Source organism: Silene latifolia, chromosome X (assembly GCF_048544455.1).
Source record: "Silene latifolia isolate original U9 population chromosome X, ASM4854445v1, whole genome shotgun sequence".
Taxonomy (NCBI): domain Eukaryota; kingdom Viridiplantae; phylum Streptophyta; class Magnoliopsida; order Caryophyllales; family Caryophyllaceae; genus Silene; species Silene latifolia.
The window spans coordinates 47,070,479-47,090,842 of NC_133537.1; the positions used below are offsets into that span (position 1 = coordinate 47,070,479).

The 20,364-nt window shown below is 39.6% G+C and overlaps 1 protein-coding gene and 1 non-coding gene across 2 annotated transcripts; one reads left to right on the plus strand and one right to left on the minus strand.

The window, feature by feature from the left end:
* The first annotated feature begins 8,299 nt into the window (after window positions 1–8,299).
* On the plus strand, window positions 8,300–11,044 carry LOC141623285 (protein PIN-LIKES 3-like). Its single transcript, XM_074439378.1, has 10 exons — window positions 8,300–8,624; window positions 8,712–8,791; window positions 8,891–9,015; window positions 9,103–9,224; window positions 9,327–9,632; window positions 9,724–9,816; window positions 9,932–10,032; window positions 10,207–10,259; window positions 10,342–10,530; window positions 10,627–11,044. Exons 1-10 carry the CDS (start codon window positions 8,487–8,489, stop codon window positions 10,752–10,754), a joined length of 1,335 nt encoding a protein of 444 aa, XP_074295479.1. The 5' UTR covers window positions 8,300–8,486; the 3' UTR covers window positions 10,755–11,044.
* A 480-nt stretch (window positions 11,045–11,524) lies between these two features.
* TRNAL-UAG (transfer RNA leucine (anticodon UAG)) lies at window positions 11,525–11,604 on the minus strand. Its single transcript has one exon. It is a non-coding gene; the product is annotated as a tRNA-Leu (tRNA).
* Between the last annotated feature and the right edge of the window lie 8,760 nt (window positions 11,605–20,364).

A 20,364-nucleotide genomic window follows, 5' to 3' on the forward strand; every position in this document is an offset into this window, starting at 1 on the left:
TTTTGCATTGCGATAATACAGCAGCGGAACACATTGCCCAGAACCCTGTATTCCATGAGAGGACCAAACACTTAAATGTGGATTGCCATTTTGTGCGTGATAAACAGCAAGAGGGTTTCCTCCAGACAAAGCATGTCAAGAGCGCCTTACAATTAGCTGATATCATGACAAAAGCTCTGGGTGCGAATGAGCATAGGTTTCTCTCATCCAAGCTAGGACTACAGCTTCCTCCTCTAGCTGGTCCAGCTTGGGGGGAGGGGGGATATGAGCATGGTCGTTATAGGTTGTTAATAATCAACTAACTTCTCATGTATTAAGGAAATCAGTTAGAGGTAGTTAAAGGTTGTTATGCTCAACCTATTACAAATACTATAAAAGGAAATCAATGTGATTGTAACAAACACGATATTATGAAATATAATTCTTTACTCAATTCTCTCTCTAATACTTCCTTATGAATACTTCAATTCTAGTTCATATCAACTAATATTAGATTAGTTTCATAGATACGAGGACACAAACAATTCTAATGCATATCCTAGTATTATTGATTAATAATTGAGTACAATATATGATTAATCAATGACTACGTAACTTAGTTACGTAGGTTCCTTCAATTCCTTATTAAAATACAAATGCATTTTTTTTTTTGATCCGACTTCTAGGACGGAGAGTTGGAGACCATACAAGTATTCAACCTTGGTGAACAATTTAGAGAAATCTAATTGCATGAGGTCGGTCCAAGCTCATCTAATGTCACAACATTCACAATTCACTAGCTCATACGGAGTACAGTATTTTTTAGACACATCAATAACAACAAATAACAAGTCAACAAATATGTTTGTATGCGTCGAAATTGAAAAACCGATCAGTTTTAAATATGAGATCGAATAAATAACCAAGATGGAGGATATTCACCCGTTCATGTATTCTCGTCATTTTAATATTAAATTATAATTAAAGTTGGCTCGTGTGAGTGATAAAAGCTCTCGTCTCTCAACCAAGTAGCTGGGGATTCTACAACTGGCTCTTGCGAATGAAAAAGTCAAACTTGAGAGAGGACAATCCATTAAATTGCCTTCAATATCCCGAAATAGATTGTCCTAACAAAAAAAATGGGATATTCTACGGTGTACCCTCATATTTTTCGATTTCTATGTTGTACCCCTACCTTTTTGAAATTCTATGGTGTACCCCTAAACTTCTTACTTATTGTCCATAATGACCTCCTTCAAATCTCCATTAACTTTGTCACTATAAAACAACCTTAATTTGACCTTTATTTTGACTCATTAATATTGTATCAACATCTAATATGAGAAGCATCACAAATCACTTTTACTAAGTACAATTTACTATTAAAAACCTCCATTATGAAGCATGAAAAGATAATAGCGATTTGATAAATTTGAGTTAAATTTGTATACTATTTGGTGGGTTAATGGTAATTCGGCGAACTAATAGGTAAATGAATACGTTGCCGAATAATTGGAATGGTAAATAGACGATTTAATAGATCAATTAAGAAATTAAGCTAGCAAAGACAATGAATAAGGTCATTATATAGACTTATGTATAGAATTTAAGGGTATACCGTAGAATTTCAAAAATATAGGGGTACAACATAGAAAATCGAAAAATTTGGGGGTACACCATAGAATATCCCAAAAAAAATTAAATTATAAAATTACACTATTAAATTCTCTAGGAAAAAGAGCTCTCTATATGAGTGAATTTAATAATTTGTACTCGGTATATTCCTATTACGCCCCCTCACTTAGATCTGTTAAATGGGTCAAACGGGCGAGTTACGGGTTCGGTCATTTTGGGTTCGGGTAAAATACAGGTCGGGTCTATTTCGGGTTTGAAAAATACGGGTTTATACAGGTTTATGGTCGAGTTTAGGGTCAGAACAGGTCAGATTAACGCCCTTTTAAAAAAAATCATTTTCTTTAATTGTACTTATAAACGCATAATTATTCTTAAATTTTTATTATTATCTAATTTAATATATGATATTAGTAAGATTAAACATTTTTTGCTTAATATTTTCAATATCACACCGTTATATGAACGGTTCGATACGGGTTTCGGGCCGGGTTCGGGTAAAAAAACAGATCGATCAACATCTTTTTGTGTCATTTTTTAAAACTTCTTTTATATCCTAATTCCTACCATTTATACGTTTTTAATCAAGACTCAAATAAGATGACAATGATGACGTGGCATGTAATCAGATGTGATGAGGTGGCAGTGCTGACGTGGAATGCGGCTCGATGTAACACGGTGAAAGTAATGGTGTGGCACAAGTATGTGATGACGTGTCATTCCATGATATATTGCCTTGACCCATTTAAGTGCACATTAGGCTCGAAGAGTGGTTAGTGCAGAGGCCCCCTCATACCATATGCTAAATTGCTCTGATACCATAATAGATGAACCATCCCAACTAAAATCTTACGGTGATGGTTGAGCTGAAAAACAAACAAGAAAGCTAACAATATAACGATATTGTGGTCCGACCAACTTTAAAAAGAAGTCCTTCTATGGTCGTCACCACGTCCCATTCATCGCCAATGACCCTTCCCAGCAGCCAGGGCCGCCTATCTCCCGCCTATATCTTATGTTTTGTCAGCAGTTCAAACGTTAGCGTACTTTTTTTTGCCGATTATGGCACTAAATATATAGAATATAGTCTAGTCTTGCATAGACTTGGCAAACGGGTCAATCAGGTCAGGTTAGTTCGGGTCGGCTCATTTTCGGGTTTGCATAGAATTTGGGTCATTTTCTGGTTTATTATTTTCAAGTTCTTTAGTGATAATGGCTAGTTTGCAACAATAAATATCCGGGTCGGGTCATATTTGTTCGGGTCAATTAGGGTTACGACTCATGCTCGGGTCCTCATTTCGGGTGTCTAGTCGGGTTTGTTAGAATGTGAAACTTCTCCACATTTATGTCTTGAAACTTATGTTTATTTACTAAGTTCATGCATTAGGTATATGAACCCGTAGAATAATAAGTTTAGAAACTTATCTCATTCATTACTTGTGTAATTGTTTACAAGCGTTTAAGGTGCATGATCACCTATAAATAGTGCGCATGTGTATTGCTAAGATTATCAATTTACAAATAAATCAATTAATATAAATCATCTTCATTCAATATCCTTAAACTAATTATCATTTCTAACAAGTGGCATCAGAGCCACAAGGATCTTAAGGGCCAAAAATAAATAAAAATATGGCTTCCGCATCAAATACAATTTCAATACCAACAGCTCCTATGTTTGGAGGAGAAAATTATGATTATTGGTGCATAAAAATGAAGCTCTTTTTAAGAGAAAATGCACTATGGGAAATTGTCGAGAGTGGTATACAACAACAAAAACAAGACGTTGTGTACACCGAAGCACAATTAAAAAAATCAATGAAAATGAATTAAAAGACGCTAAAGCCCTCTCTTATATTTTAAATGCTGTCACGGAGGTAATATTTCCTAGGATCATGCGAGCAACAACCGCAAAAGAAGCTTAAGATTCACTCCAACAAGAGTTCCAAGGAGATATTAAAATACGAACCATTCGACTCAATACCTTAAGAAAGGATTTTGAGAATATGAAGATGAAAGATGATGAAGACATCAAGGATTACACTTCAAGACTCATGGAAGTGGTTAATCAGATGAAAATGTATGGAGAAGATATTACTGATATAAGAATTGTGCAGAAAATTTTAGGAACCTTAACAAAAAGGTTTGACACAATTATAACAGTAATCGAAGAGTCCAAAGATATATCAAAACTCGGTGTTTTACGAGTTAACAGCTCATTGCTCGCACATGACCAAAAGTTTAAAAAATAAGAAACTTCATCTGAAAATGCTTTCCCATCAAAACATAAATCGAAGACATTCAATTCCAAGGGCGGTTGGAAGAAAAATGCTTCAAATTCAGGTGCTTCTTATAAAACTGAAGCTTCACAATCAAGAGGAAAATATCCTTCTTGTGGCACTTGTGGAAAGATAAATCATGCCGAAAAAGATTGTTATTTTAAAGGGAAACCTCAATGTCGTCATTGCAACAGATTTGGACATTTTGAAAAAGATTGCAGGCAAAAGGCAAGAGAGTCAAAACCAAAGAGAAATTTTTTAAGTAGCAATCAAGAAGAAGATTATTCATTCTATGCACGCCAAGCATCGATTTCCAGTCACAAAGAAAAATGGCTAATCGATAGTGGTTGTATGAACCACATGACAAATAATTCAAACATTTTTTGCAAATTAAATACATCAGTGAATGTTCCAGTTCGGATGGGAAATGGTGCCATTGTGAAATCCAAAGGCAAAGGCACGATTGCAGTTACAACCAAAAGAGGAACAAAGTACATAAATGATGTCCTCCTTGTTCCCGATCTTTCTGAAAATTTACTCAGTGTTGCTCAAATTGTTAAAAATGGTTACTCACTTATTTTTGAGAAAAACCATTGCACCATATACGATCCTGACAAAAAAGAAATTGCGAAGGTTATTCTGGAAAATAAAAGTTTCAGTTTAAGATGGGACTCTCCCGAGGAAAGTTCAAATAGAGCCCACATGGAGGATACATGGTTGTGGCATAGAAGGTATGGGCACTTTAATTTGCGTGCCTTAAGTGACCTTCACAAGCAGAATATTGTGCGCGAATTTCCTTCAATTTGTGTGACTAATGATTTGTGTGAGCTTTGTCAACTTGGAAAGCAACACAGGCTGCCATTTCCAAAAGGGCAAGCCTGGAGAGCCAAAGAAAAATTAGAGCTCGTGCATACTGATGTATGCGGTCCCCAAAGAACATTATCCGTTAACGAAAACAAATATTTCATCTTGTTTATTGATGACTTTACCCGCATGACTTGGGTATACTTCATGAGAGAAAAATCTGAAGTTTTTCAAATCTTTAAAAAGTTTAAGGCTCTTGTCGAAAATCAAAGCGGGTGCAAAATTAAGATGTTAAGATCCGAGAGGAAAGGAGTACAATTCATCCGAGTTTGATAAGTTTTGTGAAGATGAAGGCATGGAACGCCAACTCACAAGTGGGGTATACGCCTCAACAAAACGGAGTCTCGGAGAGGAAAAATAGAATTGTTATGGAAATGGCGAGATGCATGCTAGCAGAAAAGAAAATGCCGAAAAAATTCGGGTCAAGTCAGTGTATACAACCGTCTATTTGTTAAATAGACTCATTACAAAAGCACTTCAAGGAAAAACTTCAGTTGAAGCTTGGAGTGGTAAAAAACCCACGGCAAAACATTTAAAGGTATTTGGTTCAGTTTGTTATGCTCATATTCCACCTCAAAAAAGAGGTAAGCTAGACGAAAAATCAGAGAAAGGAATTTTCATTGGATATGATTCAAAGTCAAAAGGTTACATAATTTTTAACCTTGAGACGGAGAAGATCACAGTTAGTAGAGATGTTGCTTTTGATGAAGATGCAATTTGGAATTGGGAGGAGAAAAAAGTGGAAAAAAAATGTGATGCTACTTCCTGAATCTCACTACCAGCAACAAGAGCATAACCAACCGCGACCAAATGATGATGGTGTGAACACGGAACCAAACACACCTGCTACTTCCCAAATACCAGGAGAATCACCTCACTCTGTTGCCAATTCGGACATCGCATATCGCCGGGCCCCAAGGTAAAAAAGGTTGTCTGAAATATATGATAATTGCCCAATAATTCATTTAGATCAAGAAGAGTGTGAGAGATGTCATTCGCAGTTGAAGAACCAAAAGACTATGACGAAGCATCTCAGTACAAAGAATGGCAAATTGCCATGGAAAATGAAATAAGCATGATAAAGAAAAATGAGACATGGGAATTGGTTGACCGACCTGACAATCGAAAAGTGATAGGGGTAAAATGGGTTTTTAAACTCAAATTGAATCTCGATGGGTCATCAACAAACACAAAGCCAGATTGGTTGTCAAAGGTTACTCACAACAAGCCGGAATAGACTATGGAGATACTTTTGCTCCGGTGGCTAGACATGATACTGTGCGAACTCTTATTGCTTTGGCCGCACAAGAAAAATGGAAAATATATCAACTGGATGTCAAGTCCGCATTTCTCAATGGCGAACTCGAGGAGGAGATATATATAGAGCAACCTCCAGGTTTTGTTGACAAAGAAGATGAAGATAAAGTGTGCAAACTAAAGAAGGCCTTGTACGGTCTAAAACAAGCACCCCGGGCTTGGTATAGTAAGATCGATTCTCACTTTACTGAACAAGAGTTTGAAAGAAGTAAAAATGAGCACACCCTTTATATAAAAAGGAATGGTGAAACTGATCTGCTCATTGTTTCACTTTATGTTGATGATCTTTTAGTCACAGGCAATAACTCAAAAATGGTGACTGAATTTAAGGAGGAGATGAAGAAAAAATTTGAGATGACTGATTTAGGTCTGATGAATTATTTTCTTGGCATGGAGGTCGATCAGTCAGAGAAAGGGATCTTCATTTCTCAAACAAAATTTGTCAAGACATTAAGAAAAAATTTAAAATGCAAAGACTCTAAAGCAGTGGGAAGTCCTTTGGTTCAAAATGAGAAGTTCTCAAAGAATGACGGTCAAAAAAAGGTTGACCCAAAACAATTCAGGAGTTTGGTTGGTAGTTTATTGTACTTGACAAGCTACTCGATAGGATGTAATGTATGCGCAAGCCTCTTATCAAGATTTATGAATGAACCTAGTGAAATTCACATGGGTGCCGCAAAACGGGTTCTAAGATATTTAAGAGGCACTGCTGATTTTGGTATCTTGTACCAACCATGCTCAAGCCCAAAGCTAACTGCCTACTCTGATAGTGATTGGGGAGGTTCTATTGACGATATGAAAAGCACTTCTGGTTATACTTTTACTCTTGGTTCAGGAGTGTTTTCGTGGATTTCAAAAAAGCAGGAAGTTATAGCACAATCTACTGCAGAGGCCGAATATGTTGCTGCCTCGGCCGCTGTTAATCAAGCCAAATGGATGAGAAAGATATTCGCAGACCTAGGTTATAACCAAAATGAAGCCACGGATATTTTGGTCGATAACAAGTCTGCATAGCCATTTCAAAGAATCCAGTTTGTTTCACAAAAACAAAGCACATGAAAATCAAGTTTTATGCTGTTCGTGATGCTCAACAAGAAAAAGAAGTGAAACTCATTTATTGCCCAACGGAAGATCAATTGGCAGATATTTTCACAAAAGCCTTACCCAAACCACGATTTGAAAATCTAAGATTACAACTCGGAGTAATGGGAAGAAGTCTCAAGGAGGAGTGTTAGAATGTGAAACTTCTCCACATTTATGTCTTGAAACTTATGTTTATTTACTAAGTTCATGCATTAGGTATATGAACCCGTAGAATAATAAGTTTAGAAACTTATCTCATTCATTACTTGTGTAATTGTTTACAAGCGTTTAAGGTGCATGATCACCTATAAATAGTGCGCATATGTATTGCTAAGATTATCAATTTACAAATAAATCAATTAATATAAATCATCTTCATTCAATATCCTTAAACTAATTATCATATCTAATAGGGTTATTCAGTCCGGGTCAATTTTGTCAGGTCTAATATTGCCTGCATTGGTGAATGATGTTTGTCTATCAAAGGCTAAATGCATGGCTGGCTGTATGCCTGTATGTGTTGTGACTTGAGACTTGAGAGTGATATAAGGAGAATTATAAGGTTATTTTATACAGTAATAATGGTTTATGATTGAAAGATCACATTAGTTTTCAAGTTAGTGTTCATGTTAGTCAGAGCTCAGTTACTTCATAGTGATTGCTATGGCGTAAACGGAGGTGCAATGACAATTTTAATGTCGACGGGTTCTGATCCTAGTCCATCATTCCCTCATTTCAATTATTTTACCTGCTAGCCTTACTGATATTAAATATGCAGAAATTTGATGGATTTGTGATACGGAGTATTATATTTTGATAATTTCGGCTGTAGATATTTGCATCAGGTTATTCCTGCTTAGTTTTTATAGAAACAATTCTTGAACAAGACCTTCCTCATATCAACAATTCCATTCTGAACTTTCTTTCAACTCATCCACAAACGATTCTCATCGCTCGTGAAAATGACCGGCATGTAGCCTCGTGTATCGGTAATGTAGTCCCCTTAAAGATCTTCTATCTATCTCCTGTGGACTCTTAAGCTTATGGTTAAGATAAGACAGATTAAATATAGCAGGGCCCCAGGGTCGAATCATCCTCCCCTTGCTGCAATGCAATCGCTGGTGCGCGTCATTTGGCTTGCAACTGAAAGAGACAACTTAATTGCTACTCAATTCTAGACCTCTCCCTTATGATCACTGACCTTTCGAGTCTTTTGAGCCACTTCTTCGACTACGTACATGCCTATATAACTCAAATGCATAACTCCCTTATTTACTCAATCTACTTCAGCTCCAAAATCTCCCTAGAAAAAAAAAAAAAAAATCAAACAACATGGCTTCCTTTTTAGACATGTTTTCAGTAGCTTTAATGCCGGTTTTGAAGGTTCTCTTGATGACTGCTGCCGGTTTGTTTCTCGCTCTGGACAGTATCGACATCTTGGGTGATACTTCCCGGCATCATTTGAATAGGGTGCGCGTCTAATCTTTTGTTAACCCAATTAGTTAACATAATTCCATGCTCTCTCGAATCTCTAACTGTTTCTTCTGTTTTCTACAGATTGTGTTTTATTGCTTCAATCCAGCACTTGTGGCCGTCAGCTTCGCTAAAACAGTCACCTTTCAAAGCTTTATAACTCTGTTAGTTTTTCTTTCTCGTCTTCCTTGTGCATAATTTAACATTTTTCTCTTCATCACCGTATTAACATTGTTTCGCTTGTGCATTCATGATCATGCTAGGTGGTTCATGCCCGTAAACATCTTCCTCACGTACTTGATCGGCACTGTCCTAGGATGGGTACTTGGCAAAGTCATAAAAGCTCCAAATCACATCAAATGCCTCATGTTAGCATCCTGTGCCTCAGGTAATTACGACTGCGACAGTTTTGTCTTGTAGGAATAATCGTTTATCAGTCAAGACTCTTATTGTTCCTGATTTTTTATTTGATCAGGTAACTTTTTGGCCTTACCCATCATCATTATCCCGGCGATGTGTCAACTGAAAGGCGGTCCATTTGGAATGCCTGATGTCTGTGCTCCACACGGTCAGGTTTACGCGTCCCTTTCCATGGCGGTATATTTCTGAATTCAATAAACTACAGTTCATAACATTTATTAATTCTTAAAATAATGTGTTCATCTAATTCATTACATCATCTTACTCCTATTAAAACAGATTGGAGTCACCTACTTTTGGTCATACGTATACAATATGGTGAGGATCTATCCCAAGGATACAGTACCCGAAAATTTGGATGTGGTGAGTAGCAGTAACACTGTTGAGGGAAAAGCCGAGGAAACATTAGTGAACGTGAAAGATCTAGAGCTCCTTTCGCGTATGAATTCTACTCTAGTCACTCCTGTCGATGAACTCTCTGACTCTTCCTTTAACAAGGCTGACGAAGAAACACCAGCAAATGATGCACAATGTCTTCCCTCTGCAAATCAATCCAAAGAGCTTTCAGAGCCTTGTAATTTCATGGTAATTGTTTAAAGAGACATTATATATGTAACTCGTTCATCATCCGGTAACTTGTTGCTAATTCTTTATCAACTTTCACAATTTTGAGCAGATGACGTTAGCGCGCATGCTAAAGCGATGCTTAAGAGACGCCTCAAAGAAGATGAATCTTAAGAAAGCAATGGCACCTTCAACTATTGCAGGGGTAAATATTAATTGTTCTCGTGTTCTGATATTCCTAGTACATCCACAACACAAATTGTTATTGTAGTTTTAGTAAGGTAACAAATGATCTCATTAACTGTTTTCTTGTGATTTAGATTATTGGCATTTTAATCGGAATGATTTGGCCTATCAAGTATGTGCTGATCGGTGACAGTGCTCCTCTCCGTGTCATTTCGAACACAAGTTCTATGATTGGGTATGTTATCTACAAAACCAAGCAGTAGTTCTTCACTTTAAAGACTCAAAAGCATATATAGAATAATTGATCAAATTTATATGTAGTAAATTCACTCGAATAACTCGACAAGTAAAATGTGGTGAACTTTTAATCTGACGTTTCAATTTTTGTTGTGAATAATCGAATCCACAGAGATGCAGCAATCCCATGTACAGCCTTAATACTCGGAGCCAACCTTCTTAAAGGTACATAAACCCTCTACATTTGTTTTCGACAAATTAACAAAAATGCTTGAATGAGGATCCTGAGATTAAATTCAATATCCAGGTTTAAGGGGATGCAAGGTTCAACATACAGTAATTATCGGCATAATAGCAGTCCGCTACATACTCCTTCCTCTGATAGGAATCCTTATAGTCAAGGGTGCTGTTCACCTTGGTTTTGTCGAACCTCATAATCCACTTCTCCACTTCTCTCTAATGATTCATTATGCCCTGCCGCCTGCAATGAACCTAGGTACGCTTAGAAATCTGTCATTCTTAAGTTTCTGTAAATTTTGTATGAGACGGTCTCACAACCTAAATCCTTTTCTTTTTTACCTAAATATGACAGGAACTGTAACTCAGCTGTTTGGAATAGGGCAGCGAGAGTGTTCAGTTATAATGCTATGGACGTACGCTGTGGCTGCAGTTGCAGTCACTCTATGGTGCACTCTCTTTTCGTGGCTCGTTGCATTCTAAACAAAGGCCCGCCTTAGCGATTAGCCTGTAGCTAGGTAGACTGTAAATACGGAGTACATAGCAACACCTAGCTTAATTACATATGGAGTAGTTTTCTTGTTTAAATTAAATTTTTTTGATGGCAAAGTCATCGAGAGTTGATACTCATGACTTGGTATCGAAACCAGCCAACACCAAAACATATTGTAAACGGGAAAACGAGTACATCTTAAGAGTGTAAGAGATTCTTATTTTCAGTAGTTAAATATGTAAATTCACTGTATTTGTAAACAAACATGTTGATCCATCAACTTGATATAGCTCAGTACACATCTGATAGCTGGACCATTACATGATTACAAGCAAATCTGTATCGTCCCACGGTAGGCTCAGGATTATTTTTTTTCTTCAAATCGATCCATCAACCAAATTTGTGGCTCATATAACATTGGAGAATCAGGTTCGGACCTAGATTAGATTAAATGTCAAAATCGGGTTCAGATTTGGCTACTTGTCAGTAATACATAGGAGTATATTGTATAAAAGACGGATACATTGTATCAAAATTCAAAATTAATACATACATGTTCATGTCCAACCATATATTACCTGCCCATAAGGGCATAACATTACTACATTAGTATGCGGCCCTCCAGTGTTCCAGAATCAACATCGGATTAAGTTGTTGTATCCATTAACCATAAAACAAACAAAAATTTCGATGAACATACAACAGCAGGCAGTCTAGTTTAACAGCCAAAATCTCTGGTTTCAGACTTTCAGTGAAAAATTGACGGCTGTGGGATTTGAACCCACGCCCTTTCGGACCAGAGCCTAAATCTGGCGCCTTAGACCACTCGGCCAAACCGTCTTGTTGCATTATTATGTTATTGCAACTGTCCAATGCAATATTCATAATCTCATTATTTGATCGTTTAACCATCCTTTATCCTTTAATATTAATTTTTTATATGAAACGGTCTTGTGGTCTTGTGATAAGTTTATTTTTGTGTTACTTATTATGTAATCGTTGTATAGAATAGTCGATTGTATCAATTATAATTATAAATACTTTTAAGTTTTGTGATGAACAATCAAGCAATTACAACCTTTACATGGAATCGAGCATTAATCGATCCTACCCTAACTCCGATCTCACATCACAACAAACGACCTCACGTCATCAAAACCTCTCCGACGACGACCAGCCGTGACCATGACTCCAATCCAACCCAATTTGCCAACTCCGCTGAACCTTCCAAACTACTAATCTTCCCAATTGTACCCAACTCAAGGACACCATCACCTTCAGTCAATGGCATTTCTAAGTGCATGTAATCACGAATGGCATTGAACTATTTGGCTATCTTGATGGCATGACCACCGCACCCCCTTGCACACTCAAAATCGAACCCACACCACCCGATACCACGTCCACCATAACTCCCAACCCAGCCTACTCCACTTGATACCCCTCAAGATCAATTGATCCTTCACACTTGCCCACCAATCGCCGCCCTTATTGTGTAACACCCCCCCATACCAAGGTGCCTTACCAGGACCATCCTACCATGAAAGTGTGTTACCATCTCGGTTGCCCGAGGTTAGTATATATCAAAAGCGTCTGAACTGAGCACATTTATTAAAATACAATAAAGTGTAAAAGTTTACATCAAACCAAATCCAAAACTGATTCAATACAATAAATCCAATGTCTGACAACTATGAGATCATAACTAAGACTCGACTGTGATGCTACGACTGGTGATGACAACTCTCCCATGACTGCCCCAAGCTCACCAATAGCAATACCTATCAAGCCTGCTCACCATCCCCGAATGGATCAGATTCCACAAACAACAACGGGTCAGATTACTCAATCAATATAAGACAAACAAATAAGGTAACCGGTGATCATCCTCCACCCCCAGTCTCCCGATCTCACACAAGAATCGACTACACACCGAAGTGTGTAGCCCCGCTGATTACCCATCGCAACAGGTAATCCTCGCCGCCAGTGGGTGACCGCAGCCCATCCCACCTAGTCCAGCTCATCAACGAGCGACTAACAATTCTTGTCCCTTAATGTGCACATCCCCTCCCGTGACGGGTTCCACGGAGGGCGAACTAGGGTGTGAAGCCACTCCCGCAAGTGACTCCACCACAACCACAACATACACAGCCTCACAGCTGTCACAACACCACAACCATCACAACACAACCACACCAACACCATCATCACAACATCCGTACTCCAATGATCAGCAGATAACGACAATCACAATACAATCAAGTCTTAAATCAATAAACAGTAAACTGAGTAGGGAAACCCTACCTTAGCAATCAACGGCAGTACGGAAACCGAACAATCAGAAAGGCTCCTCTATGAAGTCTTCTCCTATACAATAACCATATAGCACAATTACACATTGCACAATTCCCCCCTATTCCCCAAATTCCATATATACAGTAAACCCTACAAGAACATAAATGACATGGGGAATGAAACTTACCAACAGTAGGATGAGAGAATACACGCAAGGATTACGACAGTTGCACACACAATGAGATTAGAGAATGATTAAGGAGTGATTAGAGTGAACGTAAAATGATTAGGGTTGAAATGACGTTTTAGAAATTAACTTTGAATATTAAATAACTCTAAACACTCCCGCATCAAACCGCTGATATAATATTCGCCAGACCGGATACTCGTTTGAGTAAAGTGTATACTCGGCCGAGTATCCTCTACTCGGTCGAGTATTCTTCATACTCGGCCGAGTATTCCTCGGCAGAACCAAAACAGGCTACACAATTAGCACTACTCGGCCGAGTAGGCTCTACTCGGTCGAGTATTCAACTTAAGAAAATCCGTAGTATTACAGTCTTCCCCCCTTAAAAAGAACTTCGTCCCGAAGTTCACACACCACCCTAAAACAATACACCACAAAACACAAAAAGACTTCCCTAAACAAACATTTATCAATGCCAAAGAACCACACAAGATACCACAAGACTCACTAACCCGACTCAAAATAAAACAAAACACACACGCGACCATCTCCTACCCCCTAAAAAGACAATGGTTACGTCCCCGTAACCAAACATACCTGATCAAAAAGACTAGGAAAACGTTCTCGCATGGCTTCCTCGGGTTCCCATGTGGCTTCTTCCACATTGTGATTAGACCAAAGTACTTTGAGTAAGACTATCTCACCATTTCTTGTTTTACGAACTTTGCGGTCAAGAATCTCTTTAAGAACCTCGGCATAGGACAAGAACTCGTCAAGCTCAATGTTTTCCACCTCAAGGATATGCGACGGGTCACTCACATACTTCCGAAGCTGGGAAACATGGAAAACATTGTGGACTATGTCCAAAACTGGTGGCAAAGCTAATCTGTAGGCTACCTCGCCTATCCGGTCCAAAATCTCATAAGGACCTATAAACTTCTGACTTAGCTTACCTTTCTTTCCAAACCTCATTACACCTCGCATAGGTGACACTTTTCAAAAGGACCTTGTCATCTACTGCGAACTCAATGTCTCTGCGGTGCAAATCGGCATAACTCTTCTGACGGTCTTGAGTTGCTCTCATCTTTTGCCGAATCATCTGGACTTGCTCCACCATATCCTGTACCAGCTGTGGCTCTAAAACCACAGCCTCAGAACTATCATCCCAAGAAACTGGACTTCGGCACTTCCGACCATACAAAGCCTCAAAAGGTGCCATCCCGATACTCGTATGATAATTGTTGTTCTATGAAAACTCAATCAGGTCAAGTCTGTCCTCCCAGCTGCCCCCAAACTCCATGACACATGCCCTCAACATGTCCTCTAAGGTCTTGATGGTTCGTTCTGTCTAACCATCGGTTGCCGGATGAAAAGTTGTACTCATCTTCAAGGTCGTACCCATCAACTCCTGTAGTTCTTGCCAAAACTTGGATATGAACCTCGCATCACGATCAGAAACAATATCCTTGGGTATACCATGTAACCGTACCACATGCCTCCTGTAACCCAATGTCAGCTGCATCTTAGACCAGGTATCTTTCATAGGAACAAAGTGAGCTGACTTGGTTAACCGATCAACAATCACCCAGATCATGTTATTACCTTGTTGTGACCTAGGTAATCCCACAATGAAGTCCATGGATATGGACTCCCACTTCCACTCGGGTACCTCCAAGGACTGAATCTTACCCTGTGGTCTCCTCTGCTCACCTTTGACCCTCTGGCAGGTCAAACATCTAGCCACAAACTCAGCTACATCCCTCTTCATGTTTGGCCACCATAAAGTCTTCTTAAGGTCTTTATAAAGCTTGTCACCACCCGGGTGAACCGAATAAAGAGTGCAATGAGCCTCCGTCAAGATCACTCTCCTCAACTCTGCATCCTCAGGAACACACCAGCTCCCATCAAAACGAACACTCTCATCCATATGGATAGAAAACCATGAAACTGCCCCACTCTCCACCCTTGACTTCCATTCCTGAATCTTAGGATCAAGCTCCTGTTTACTCTTGATGTTCACATATAAATCTGGCTCGATCGTCAAGTCTCCGATGGTATCCCCCTTCCTTATCATGAAGATCCCCATCCTAGACATCTCATCCCTCGGCTTCAGCAAGGACATGGTCGTACATAGCGAATGAACACTCTTCCTGCTCAAATCATCTGCAACAACGTTAGCCTTACCCTCGTGATAGATGATCTCTATATCATAATCTCCGATCAGCTCCATCCACCGTCTACGTCGCATGTTCAGCTCCTTCTGAGTGTAGATATACTTTAGGCTCTTATGATCAGAAAACACCTTAAAGGTTGCTCCATAAAGGTAGTGCCTCCAAATCTTAAGAACGAAAACAACTGCACCCAGCTCCAGATCATGAATAGAGTAGTTCTCTTCATATGGCTTTAGCTGCCTCGAAGCATAAGCTATGACATTCCCTGCCTGCATCAAAACATAACCAAGACCATTATTTGAAGCATCGGTATATACCTCAAAGTTCTCGCATCCCTCTGGCAAAGCTAGAATAGGAGCTGTGTTCAAGCGTTCCTTTAAGGTCTGAAACGCCGTCTCACAACTCTCATCCCAAACAAATCTGGTCTCTTTCCGCATCAAGGTTATCATAGGTCGCGCTATAGTTGAGAAGTCTTTCACAAACCTCCTGTAATAGCCGGCAAGACCTAAAAAACTCCGAATCTCAGCAACATTCTTCGGTGATTCCCACTTGGTCACGGCCTCAATCTTTCTAGGATCAACAGACACCCCCTTCTTAGATATCACATGACCCAGAAAAGCCACCTCCTCCAACCAGAACTCACACTTAGATAGCTTGGCATAGAGTTGATTCTCTCTCAGAGTCTGCAAAACCATCCTCAAGTGCTCCTCATGTTCTTCCTTAGTCTTGGAGTAGACTAAGATGTCATCGATGAAAACAACCACAAACCTGTCCAAGAACGGTGTAAAGATCCGGTTCATCAAATCCATGAAAGCTGCTGGTGCATTGGTCAACCCAAAAGGCATCATCACATACTCATAATGACCATAACGAGATCGGAACGCTGTCTTTGGAATATCCTCATCTGCTATCCTCAGTTGATGATAGCCTGACCTCAGGTCAATCTTGGAAAACATACCCGCTCCACTTAGCTGATCAAACAAGTCATCGATCCTAGGCAAAGGATACTTGTTCTTCACTGTGACGCGATTGAGCTCTCTGTAATCAATGCACAGTCTCATACTCCCATCTTTCTTCTTCACAAACAGCATTGGGGCTCCCCACGGTGACACACTAGACCTGATATAACCCTTACTTAGCAACTCATATATATGCTTCTTCAACTCAGCTAATTCTTTAGGTGCCATACGGTAAGGTGCTTTGGATATTGGACCTGTTCCTGGTTTAAGCTCCACATTGAAATCAACATCCCTCTTGGGCGGCAAACTCGGTATCTCCTCAGGAAAGATATCATCAAACTCTTCCACCACAGGTATCTCAGCGGCTGTCTGTGGCTCTACTCGGCGATCTCTCACATGACAAAGAATCAAGAGGCACTTCTTCCTCAAACATGACTTTAAAGTCATGACAGCTATGAACTTACACTTGGGTTTCACCACAAACCCTCTATAGGACACCCTAACCCCCTTACAACCCTTAAAGGACACTTTCTTTTGTCGACAGTCTACCTTGACATCATACTTACCCAGCCAATCCATCCCGACAATCACCTCAAACTCGTCCATAGGAAACTCAAACAGGTCTACCGGTAAATCTACCCCTCCAACCACCATAGACACACCCTTATACAACTTGAGACATGACACACACTCCCCAGAAGGTATGAACACATCATCCTTTACAACCTCAAACATCCCCAAACCCATGGACAAGGCATGACTCTTAGACACAAAAGAATGTGTTGCCCCCGAATCGAACAAAACAAAGGATGGTACATTATGAACAAGAAAGTTACCGGTGACTACATGTGCATCATACTGCGCTTCCTGTTTGTCCATCATGAAGAGCTTCCCACTGCTTTTCTGCCGTCCTCCCTGAACTGAAGCATTGGAGGTGCTCGGCTTGGTCGCCGAATCTGGGTGGTATTTGTTGTTACGACGTTGATAAGATCCACCACCACCGCAATTATATTTTGCCTGGTTGCTCTGTCCCCCTCTGTTGCCCCATGATCCCACAGTCGATTACTAGCAAAGCTCGAGTCGGCCCCTGAGAGAAATTCCCCTGATGAGCGCCTGAACCAGTGTCGGGCCTGTAACTCGTGCATTCCCGCCTCCTATGGCCCACACCACCACAGTTGAAGCATGTAAGGCTGGAGTTGTTACTCAGACTCCGACCTCCAGTCTTTCCCCAGCCACGAGATCCCCCTGAGAAACCAGCTCCACCAGAAAAAGCCTTTGCATGGTTGAAGTTTCCCTTCTTATTGCCCGACTGACTGTTACCTCCATTGTCAGCCTTCCTCTTTTCAGCAGCAGTCCTCTCATTAATCTCTCTTGAGAGATCTATCATTCTCTCAGCTTGGCCCGCTCTTAGGTACACTTCCTTAAGGTCAGTAGCAACCCCAGCTGACATACGGCTCACGATCTTGGCAGATAAACCCCACTCGAAACGGAGTGCCAAACCTCTTTGTCCCAACTGCATGTCCTCAACATAGCGAGATAGCTCTAGGTACCAATGATAGTACTCAGTGACTGTCATCTCCTCTGACATGGTGAAGGAATCAAACTCCGATCTCATTGATACCTGTCGTTGTGAGTATCAAAAATAATATTTATAATTTCCAAACTACAACTAGCAAGCGGTAGTAAGGGTCGATCCGCAGGGAGGTAGGGAGTTCTAATTGTCTTAATTTTAGTCTAAGGTTGGGGGTTTTGCTTGAATTATATCTAAGTCTAAATGCAAAAATAAATAAGCAAGCAATAAGAAATGGGTGTAAACAAATGATAAAAAGGAGCTAAGATGGTCGGTTCACTATAGCTATGATCGCACATAATCCTAGGTAAGTCCGAAATACAGTCGTGTAGGATGGGTATAACATGTCCTCTCGGTCCAAGTTAACTAGTAGCTCCTTTCGGCCTATGCTGCTAGTCCCTAGGTCTCACTAATACCAGCTCTCGCCCTGAAAAGTGATTCCTAAAGCCTAAATTACTTATCTTTCGATCTTAACAATTTAATCGTCTTAATTCATTAATTAATGCCCTCCCCTATCTCTCGATCTAAAGGTTGGTCAAAACTAAGCATCTAACAAGTCTCCTCTCGGTTTCATTGTTAAATATTGCACTTAACGAATCAAACGATGCTAATCAGACACGGGTCTGGTCGATCGATCAACTACCTCAGTCGACCGACCACACGACATAGTCGATAGACCAGTTAAGCCAGTCGATCGACCATGCCCTAATTCGGGGTCACCTGTTCTACGCCTTCTACGCTATAGCTCCCCTACATCTTAGCAAAGGGTACTTAGCTACTCATGCGAATGATAATAAAAACAACGAATTTGATAACAACTGTAAAGGAAAACATGATTAAAAACAATAATAACGCAATTAAGCAATTAAGGTTTCGGGATCTAACTAGCAATTTCTAGACTAAATGAAGCAAATAAAGGTAAACTGTAAATTAAAGGACAAGAATTACCGAAAATAAAGGAAGGATAAATAAGATCCGGAAGCAACTAATCTACCGTTCTTCTCTCATGCGAGAGAGACCTCCCCTAAACTGATGAATGATGTTTTGTTTTTATAGAGAAGTCCCGTAACTTATTCCCTAAACCTAATTACAAGTGGGCTTCGGAATTCTAATTTTAATTTGCGCGTCAGAGTCGTGGGGTGTTCGATCGACCACTGAGACCAGTCGATCGACCAAGGGTGATGTACAGTAATGCATTCTGACGAATTTTGCAGCGCGCACCGATCTTAAAACAGCTGCCATTTCTTCGTTACTTGGTCAAATCAGGCGTTCTAAGCGGCGTTGGAAAGCTAAGAGGATAAGATTTTTCCTCCAATTGGAATCCCTTGATTATCTACTCTAGAACTCGAGATATAGCCATTTTAAGCAGCATGCAGTAAACTGTTCAGCATTCTGACAGTCTATAAACCATGTAGGTCAGTCTATAGACCAAGTCAGCTGGTAATCCGCTTCTGAAACTCTCGCAAATCTATCTTTCAGGCCTTGCTACGCGCACCAATTTCATCTCTCGAGTCACTAAATCATGTCAAATCCTATGCCTAATACTCGGGGACGGATTCGGCTCATTTTCCGCTACATTCTTCATATTTTTGCAATATTACACAAAAACACGAAAGTAGACGGAAGAAGGGAATATAGTAGAATAAACTACACATTTGAGCTCTGAAATGTGCGTAAAAGAAGGTGTAAAACATCATATTTTAGACACACATCAAACTTCCCCAAACCAAACTCTTGCTTGTCCCCAAGCAAGAACTAGACTCGATCCTAGGACCTAATGGAACGAGTTCAATCTTAGAGCGAAATGCAAACTGCAAAGCCTAAACCAGTTTAATGCAACAACTAACAATCAATTAGCAATATGAATCATGCAAACGAGTTATGTAGTCGTTAAAAATTGCTGAACTGTCAACTATAGAGACTTATCATATTGGACTCTCACGGGTCGCTCATATCACACATAAGCACAGGTGAATATATGTAAAAGATAGAAAGAAGTAATTTTGTAAAGACTCTCACCTAACTACGACCTATAAGAACTTTCCTGCAATCTAATATGAAAATGATCTCTACAACCGTACATATGCATTCCAACCATAAAAGACCATGACACATGCCGAGGTAAATTTGGATATGTGAGGCTATGGGTAAGAAGGGGCTAAAATGAATTTGGATAAAGGAGTTAAAGCCAAGCTAGTAATTACTGAAAACCAAATTATAAAATATTCCAACTTCATACTCAAGATTTCAATCGAAATGGTGCTAAATATCAAGGACTAATCTCACAATTCCACAATATATTAATTCCCCAAATAATATTAATCGCAACATGGGAATATAAAATCAACAACTAATGAAGATTCAATCACGTGATTTTTTCGAATTTTCTTTCGCTACTGCAGCAAGCAGTCGATCGAC